The sequence below is a fragment of the Amia ocellicauda genome, chromosome 14 (genome assembly GCF_036373705.1).
Source record: "Amia ocellicauda isolate fAmiCal2 chromosome 14, fAmiCal2.hap1, whole genome shotgun sequence".
NCBI lineage: Eukaryota > Metazoa > Chordata > Actinopteri > Amiiformes > Amiidae > Amia > Amia ocellicauda.
The window spans coordinates 27,963,163-27,972,591 of NC_089863.1; the positions used below are offsets into that span (position 1 = coordinate 27,963,163).

General features: G+C 41.5%; 1 protein-coding gene across 1 annotated transcript; it reads left to right on the plus strand.

The window, feature by feature from the left end:
- Positions 1-4,244: 4,244 nt before the first annotated feature.
- mrpl9 (mitochondrial ribosomal protein L9) lies at positions 4,245-9,357 on the plus strand. Its single transcript, XM_066721475.1, has 7 exons — positions 4,245-4,498; positions 6,426-6,585; positions 7,148-7,272; positions 7,455-7,508; positions 7,604-7,705; positions 8,204-8,287; positions 8,985-9,357. The coding sequence occupies exons 1-7, from the start codon at positions 4,400-4,402 to the stop codon at positions 9,129-9,131; spliced, it is 771 nt and encodes a 256-aa protein (XP_066577572.1). The 5' UTR covers positions 4,245-4,399; the 3' UTR covers positions 9,132-9,357.
- Positions 9,358-9,429: the final 72 nt, after the last annotated feature.

A 9,429-nucleotide genomic window follows, 5' to 3' on the forward strand; every position in this document is an offset into this window, starting at 1 on the left:
TCCAGAAGAACAACCATCTCTGCAGCCCTCCACCAATCAGACCTGTATGGTAGAGTGGCCAGACGGAAGCCACTCCTCGGTAAAAGGCACATGACCGCTCGCCTGGAGTTTGCCAAAAGGCACCTGAAGGACTCTCGGACCATGAGAAACAAAATTGTCTGGTCTGATGAAACCAAGATTGAACTCATGTCTGGAGGAAACTAGGCACCGCTCATCACCTGGCCAATACCATCCCTACAGTGAAGCATGGTGGTGGCAGCATCATGCTGTGGGGATGTTTTTCAGCGGCAGAAACTGGGAGACTAGTCCGGATTGAAGGAAAGATGAATGCAGCAATGTACAGAGACATCCTTGATGAAAACCTGCTCCATAGCACTCTGGACCTCAGACTGGGGCAAAGGTTCATCTTCCAACCGGACAATGACCCTAAGCACACAGCCAAGATGACAAAGGAGTGGCTACAGGACAACTCTGTGAATGTCCTTGAGTGGCCCAGCCAGAGCCCAGACTTGATTGAACATCTCTGGAGAGATCTGAAAATGGCTGTGCACCGACGCTCCCCATCCAACCTGATGGAGCTTGAGAGGTCCTGCAAAGAAGAATGAGAGAAACTGCCCAAAAATAGGTGTGCCAAGCTTGTAGCATCATACTCAAAAAGACTTGAGGATGTAATTGGTGCCAAAGGTGCTTCAACAAATTATTGAGCAAAGTCTGTGAATACTTCTGTACATGTGCTTTTTTTTTTTGTCTCTTATTTTTAATACATTTGCAAAGATTTCAAACAAACTTCTTTTATGTTGTCATTATGGGGTATTGTTTGTAGAATTGAGAAATTAAATTTTAATCTATTTTGGAATAAGGCTGTAACATAACAATGTGGAAAAAGTTAAGCGCTGTGAATACTTTCCAGATGCACTGTACTTTAGTACAGTTATATTTCAACTGTCTGCTGCAGATGCCTACTACTCCCAACCGAAACACTACTGCTTCTACTAACCTACAAACTAGCACTGACACCAGCCCACAAGTTACGATGACAATTACACATGTGAATATATTACCTAGAGTCCTGTCTCACTTCCCTGCAGACACTTTACATGCAGTTTTTATCTGTGTCCTCTAGGTGTCAGTGTCTGGCACGTTACAGGCTTGACCTGTTGTGAAGGTCACATCTGCTTGTGCTGAGAGTCCCTCACTGGGCTCATTCTGTATCAATTCACAGACGGGCGCTGTTAGATGCTTACATAATTTATATGGGAATAAATGGAGAGAGCAATGCCCTTTCTATGGTTTTTAGAAGTAAACCGGGAGCCAATCTGGGAAATGCCAGTACAAAGGTCAGAAAGGGGAATCATTTCTATATAAAGGCAGATGGAAAGATAAATTATAATTACTAATAATATTTATATGATTATTTTGGTATTATTGGGTCAATTGCAAAGAACTGACAGTAGCGTATCAACTGGGGCTGATCCCGTGGTTACTATGCAGCTCCGTACTGAACTAGTATACAAGTTAAATACGCATTGCAACTAGCTTGGCGGCTGAAGTTCGTCCCCAGCTGGTCTCCCCTAAAAGGTCTCCATGGCAACGAACCCCAAAATCACTGCTGCTGCCTCTAGAGGAGACATAGTCCTGAAATAGTCCTGCTCCAGCTACAGACTAACTATGGATAGCACCGCACTAAGTGGAATAGTGGAAGATGTGTGAAAGCCCCAGAATGTACTGGCAGTTAATTTGTGCTGAAATAATAATTGTGCATAAAATATACACACACATACATATGTCGTCACTGTTTGAAGCTGTTGATTTGAAGAATTGAAGATCTGATCATTGTTTGTATGGTGTAATAGTAAAAGAAAACAATTATCAGTACAATACTGTTAACATCTAATAATGAAGGAAGGACACATTATTGGCTAGCATGTGAGCTAAATGATATTTTGTGTAGTAGGACCTGGGGGCACAATAATGCTGCTGGCTTTTACAGCACTGCTACGCAGACTAAATGAGAGACAAGCAAAGTGTTGTTTTCAGATCCCTGCAGCTCTTTCAATGTGGGCCTTCCAAACTTGATTTAAAGCAACTGTTGTTAAAATTTCTAGCATGTGTGGCATGTCTGCTAATAAATAATAATAATAATAATAATAATAATAATAATAATAATAATAATAATAATAATAATAATAATGTATTGGTTTCTGGTTTCGTTACTTGTTTAGAGGTTTGTATAGTTCACACCAGTAATTTCTAAATATTTAAATAAAGTTTTATTTAAGTAATTTGATTACATTTTAATCTTTAAATAGTGTAACTGATAAAAAGTTGGTTCCTTAATAAGATGATAATTTCCTTATACAATTATTTACTTAACTTAAAACCTGTATTTTTAAAAATAATGAAAAGGCTCAGTTGGAACAAGAACCAGCAGGGAAGGTGTTCTGCCAGGATCAGGATTGACAAACACTAATATAGAGCACAAAAGTTTCACTCTTTATGCCAAATCACTTTTGACATAAAAAATAAACACTTTGCAAGCAGAAAGCTTGACTCACATTAATTGCACCGATATTGTACTGTGCCCACGGTAAGGAGTTTTCATTGTATACTGTATGTCTGGTAGCAAGTTGTAACACAAAGGTTTAAAGCTAAGCTAGCCTTATCTCCATAGAAAAGCATTGGCAGTACTGAAGAAAACAGTGATTTTCAACATGGCACCATCATAGGATGCCACCTTTCCAACCAGTCAGTTCATCAAATTTCTGCCCTGTTATAGCTGCCCTGGTCAAGTGTAAGTGCTGTTATTGTGAAGTGGAAACGTCTAGGAGCCGCGAAGTGGTCACCCACTCAAGCTCACAGAATGGGTCTGTTGAGTGCTGAAGCACGTAGCGTGTGTCCTTGGTTGCAACAATCACTACCAAGTTCCAAACTGCTTCTGGAAATAACGTCAGTGCATTAAATGGGTTTCCATGGCCAAGCAGCTGCACACTAGCCTACAATCACCATGCGCAATGCCAAGGTGTTACCTCCCCGCCATTGGACTCCATTAATTTTCTGGAGTGATAGATAGATTAACTTTATTGTTCTACAAACAGGTGTCCACATACGTCTGAACATCAAGGCCAATTATTCGATAGTAACACGCCACGAGACACACTTGTATCATCCTCTTCGTTTTTTCTCCTTCTCTTCTTACTTTTATAAATGAAGAAAGTGTCTTCTGTGATTGGCTGCATAAAAAAATATGATTGACAGTTACCCCTGCCGCATGCCATGGTCTCAGGGTCTGCTACTATCCCTCTCCTAAAACAGCTCTGACTTATGCAGGACAAGCCCACAGAATATTATCCTCATATGGGAAATATTTTAGTCATAAATCAACATTTATAAAGACGATACCCCTCTTAATTGTTTCAACGTGAATTACACCGTGTAACAAATGTATTTATTTATTTTGTTCCTTGGTAGTAAGTGTTATTTCCTAATTGCTTATGGCTCAAAAGTATTATTATTATTCCCCACAAACTTGGGTGAAAAATGACTACAGACGATTTTTGAGATTTACGATTATAAACTACTCACTTCTAAATCTTTTGTAGTCATGTTTGTATTACTTTAGTATAAATAAATGTTAATTTGGATTCGTATGTTGTTGTTTTTTTCTGACTTTATGTGAACGAAAATACACCAATTCGCCTATTTTCTCATTGGAAATAGGTACATTTCTAAATATCACTGTCCTGGTCACAAAAGCAAAGGTTGTGGGGAATAACAGCCATTTTCTATACCTTTGAGCCCTAAGCAATTAGGAAATAACATATGTATCTTTTTTTGACTCTTTATTACTTATGAAAAAGAGAAAAGGTGCAGAAAATCTGCTTACAATCGCAATTGTATTTTATTTTGTAACTACTCAGTTTGTTAAAACGAGAGTTGGGAATGTATGTCATAATGTGTGCCTTACTGTTGTATATTGAAAATGTCTGCATTAAAAAACAAACAAAACAAAAATAATAATAACAAAAAAAAAACTATCAGTTGCATAGTACCATACAACCATATTCAATTATAAAGATATGCTTAAATTACTGTCACATGCAGACACTGTATATTCAGATTAAATTATGATGATCATAATCACAGAACGGAATATTAACCATTGCCTGTTCTTTGTATGGGTGAGCGTAGAAACGAACAGGCACCTTCTTGGTCAGCTAAATATCATATATGAGCGACGGGGTCCTTCCGCGTTGGCGTCTCGCCGTGTGACGCACAGGCAGGGAGTTCACGCTTTTCTTTCACCTCTAACGCCGGGTGGACGGAACCGGTACCGGACAGCGAACCGCCAGGCCCAGAGGCCTAGAGAAGCAGCGACGGGGAGCGGAGATCTTCTTTCGCCATGTGGGGCTGGAGTCGGGGCGCCCTTGCCGGCGTGATCCGGGAGTTCAGTAAAGTGACACTGTCCTCAGCTCAAGGCTTCTCTCATTCAGCGCGCAGGGTGAGTGTATTGTACAGTGTCCAACGCCAAAACTGATGCCAGTGTATGAGACGCAGGATACCTTTCACTCGCGTCACCCCCTGCTTTAGAGGGAAAGTAAATAAACCATTTACACTATACAGCGGCACCGTGCATTGCATTTTAACTCTACCTAAGTGACAGATGAAACATATGTATATGCACAGCGATCCAGTCAGTTCCTTGGTTCCTCCACAGTAAACATGACAGTAAGTATTGCTGTCCGTGGCTGTTCAACAAACGCGACTTGCATTAAGATCGTTTTGTTTGAATAATATTATTAAAACAGAATATGGCCAGGGTGGACTGAATGGCCAGTGAACATGGTTGGGGTCAATTCCAGATGTTTTGGTGAACTCCAGTTTAATTCGAGAATTGGAATTTGTATTGATATAAAAGGAAGGATATAGAATTGGAATGAAAGGAAACGGAATTTAATTCTATTACATTTCACACGTTACACATTATAAACGCTACTGATTGTAGTAGCATTGATACAGAATTTCAGATTATGTATTTTAAGCATGGCTCAAATAATACATTTTTTGCATTTTTAATGAGATTTATGGGGTTCTATTAATTTTATTATAACCTCAAAATATAAAAAAAAAAAACACAAAACAATTCTCTTTATTTTTGTAATGAGTATTGTATTTTAATCCAGCATTTTGTATTCAAAACTCTTACATCTGAACTAAAGGGGATTAAATAATTGATACAAATAAATAACGACAACTGCAAGGACAACATGATGAAAATGCCCAAAAATTGGTTTTGAAATCTTTGAGCCATGCTTATGATGATATTGCATTCATGAAGTGTTAATCTGGATTATATATTGTTTCTATTTTGTTCTATTTCAGTATTTATCTGCAGAAGCATACTCTACTTTTGTCATTTTACATGAGCTCATACTCCCTTATCATTCTGCTTGTACCTGCAACCCTAAACTTACCCAGGACTCCACAAAGGACCTAGAAAGCTGGTGCTCAGCAGCTTTGGGATCCTGTGTGAAAAACAAGCAGCTCCTGATAACTTTATGATAGGTCGCAATAAATCTAAAGAATTCAAACTCTTGTCCCAGAATTCTTTTAAAATCTCTAATATAAATGTTGTCAACTTTTTTTGAATTAAATTCAATTCAATTCCCTGTATCCTGTAGATTTTTTTGATTCCAATTCAATGGAATGGAATGGAATTGATATGGTGGTGAAACTACAGCTCTAAAGATGACTGACAAGCACTGCGACTGTATGAGTGACTGATTCAGAAATGTGTATAGGCCTGCATACCATATTTCACAGTTCAGGATAAACCATCTGAGTGTGATGTAGGCCCGGGCTGAAAAGTGATCTCTGTGAGAATAGATTTTTTTTTTATTTTTCTTGTTAAATTATGTGAAAAAATAACCATTAAAAATGAGAAAATGTGGTAAGATTTAGTTAAGCGTGCAGATGAAGTTAGAAATGGTTTAATGGTTGCATTGGAGTATTGTATTGAGTACTTTTGCTAACATTTGCACCATGATGAACCTGGGTTTACGTTTTAGATTTTAATAAATGTAGATTTTTCATAAGCTTGGGATTGCATTGCTGTCGAGTAACGGTTAACGGCTAACAGTTCCGGCTGTTGTCGCCCTTGTTCTGTATCTGTGGTGTTCAGTTGATTACTATTCGGATTAAGAGGTTTATACGGACTAGGGTGTGAGGTGTGAAACATGCTTGGGGACATTTTAGTTTCTGTACTGATTAGTTAGTTGATTACATTTGCATATACAGGAAAGTGATACAAGTACAGAAAACTTGCTGTGCTAATCCTAAGTATTGCTACTCAGTGTTGCAGAGTTGCTATACAATTAAAAAATGTTGAGCTTTCCTCATGCTAATGTGAATCCTTTCTCTCTCTTCAGAGCACGGTGATCGTGGAGCGTTGCTGGCAGGTACCTTTGTCCAAGGAGGGCAGTCCCCCTAGGCTACACCCCCGCAGGCATCGGGTGTATCGATTGGTGGAGGATACCAAACATGCCCCCAAGGAGAAGCTGCAGCTGATCCTGACCCAGACAGTAGCCAGTAAGTTGCCGGTATCCAATTACAGCATCCTCTAATGCCCAGTTTCCACTGTCCACGCTTAGGGGCACCTCAGCCTGTCCATGCCACACCCGTACACCTAAACACTGCTGCATTGCATTTTTGTTAGGTATAGCTGCCTCGGGAAGTGAATGTGTGACACCAAAAACAGCATTCTGGGACACTCGACATTGTGGGAATTGGTGGTGGTAGTAGCGTTTTGGTTTGTAAACATGAAGAATCCAAAAAGTGGGATGGTGTCACAGGTGGTAGCGACACTCGACCCCTTGCTTAAGGGGTACAGGTGGAGGTGCAGCTGAGCAACAGTGGAAACCTAAACCTGGAGGTGCACTTAAACGTGGCCACTGGAAATGGGGTATGAGAGTTACAGGATTGGATTGGAATTGAATTGCAGTGGTACTGGAATTGAACAAGAGGAAATGAGACCTAGCTCTTGCTTGTTTGGCTATTGTTGTTGATTTTAAAGATCTATACACTCTGCTGGGACAGGATGTGGGCTTTGCCTCACATTTAAGCTGTCTTTGTTCTTTTCGGTTGTTTGCAGAACTGGGGGGCCGAGGGGATGTGGTGTTCGTGAAGAAGTCTGTGGGCCGCAACAAGCTGCTCCCCGAGGGGCTGGCGGTCTACGCTTCTCCAGAGAACAAGCAGATGTTTGAAGAAGAGAGGCGGGTGAGTGGAGCAGCAGAGTTAGCGAGGTCGCCAACCCTGGTCCTGGAGAGAGACAGTGCAGCAGGGTCTCCAGGCCTGTGATTACGTTCCTTAAACCGGTGTCCTTTGCAAGCATTTCAAGGCATTTGAATATTGTTCTTTGCAGGGGAGGTCTAATGTCTCTTTGTCTTTCTTTTGTGCAGCAAATGCTAGAAGGGACCTTGGAGAACAGAGTCCAGACCCGCACTGGACAGCTGGTGAGCGCCTGGCCAAATTCCCTCCAGTTCAAAGCCGAATCTAATTGTTTTCGTCTTGCTGTTTGTAAATCACGTTACTCTCCTGTCGTCCGCAGACCGTGGAGTATCTGAAACAGTGCCGCCTTGAGGTGGGGATGAAGAACAATGTGGAGTACGTGCTGACCAAGGAGATTGTGTGTCGGCAGCTTCTCAAGAAGGTACGGGGCAGAGGGGCGGTTTGATTAGAGAGCGATCGGCCTCCCGAATCGTTTCTCGCACGATTTGTTAGAAGGGTGGCAAAAATCTCTCTGAAGTAGGCCCTATAGATTTCTGTGGTCATTCCTGCCGTGCCTGCCCGGCCATCGCCACTGCCGTAAAGAGTACCGGAAATCCTTTTCCTACGACGCTTTTCCTCGATTAAATTCAAGATCTGCCAACGACTTGTGCAAACATTCCGGTTTGCAGTGAGGAAATAGTTATTCTTCCATAAAAATAAACCCGGAAAAAACAGGCTTATTGAGAGCAAATCTTCTGAGTTTGAACGTGTATTTATGTAAAAAAACTAAACAATAAAACAACAACCCAGCTAAGGAATTACATTCTCAAGTATGTTCTTACTTGACCCTTAGAATTAGGCAATGCTAAATCTTTCTCTTTTAATGCACAAACAATTTCACTCAAATGTTTATTTTCTGTCCCCCCCCTTCCCATCTCAGCTTGGCGTGTTTGTGCCACCCCATGCCCTGAATTTACCCGACGAGCCAATCAGGAGATGGGGGGAATACTGGTGCGAGGTCACGGTAGGTCAACCTCTGCTCCACTTTCTCGTGACCCTGCTGGAGGTGCAGTTTAGAGGCCCCAGCAAGGAGAGAACAGTCTGATGATGACAGTCTGGTGGCTGTGCGTGTTGGGTGCCCAGGTCAGACTTGTGTCCGTGTTTGTTTAATGTACAGTGGACTGCAATGAACATGTTCTGTTCACTTAAAAGCCATTTGCAGATGCAGGTAGTGGACACTGCTGTTGTAGCCTTTAGCAAGGTACTGTTCCCAGAATGCACAAGTAAAAACCCAGCAGTTTTCCTATTATATGCCTCACAATTTCAGGTTGTGACACAAGTAAAAAGTTGAAAAAGTCTGAAAAAGAGGGGTGAATACTTCCTACAGCCCCTGCATATTGTAAGTAGTCATGGAAAAGGACATCTGCTAAGAAATTGTAATCATAATAATAATTAGACACTGGGATGCGTTATGTGTGCCACTGCCACTCCTATGATTTCTATCAATTTAGGGTGTGAATACTTTAGATTGCAGCTGATTCATGAATATTCGGGGTTGAGGTTTTTCAGAAGTGGTGGGGGGGCCTGGCGTGCTGTGCCGATGTTGTCAAGATCACCTCACTTCTAAACTAAGTATTATGAAGCATCTGTTCTTTTTTATATTTTGTATTGTATTGATCTAAAGTTGTTTTGTTTTTTAAATCTTGGTGCATCTCTTGCAGGTGAATGGCATTGACACCGTCCGCATCCCCATGCCCGTGGTCAACTTTGTGAAGCCCCGAAGACAGCGCTACAACAGGTGGCTCGCGAAGAAAGAAGCCGAAACCCAAAGCACAGGCGCGGGAGAGGCTGTGAAAGAAGACTCTTAATGGAGAACTGTCCCCTCCCCGTCCCCAAAACCCACCTCTCCACCTTGGCCGCAGCTGCAGAACTGTCCAATCCCGTCCAAGGTCATGTAAAGCCTGTTCTAACGGAGAGCTGTCCCCGACCAGAACAGGAGCTCGTGTTTGGAGTGGGGCTGCTCAGCTCAGACACTGTTTGACAGAGTGTTTATCTATTTACTGAACCTCAATTAAATCGACAACAACAACAATACAGAGACCACCTCTGACTGAATCTCTTTACTAGTCAAGACCTGGATCTGCAACGCAGACTTATCTTAACTAC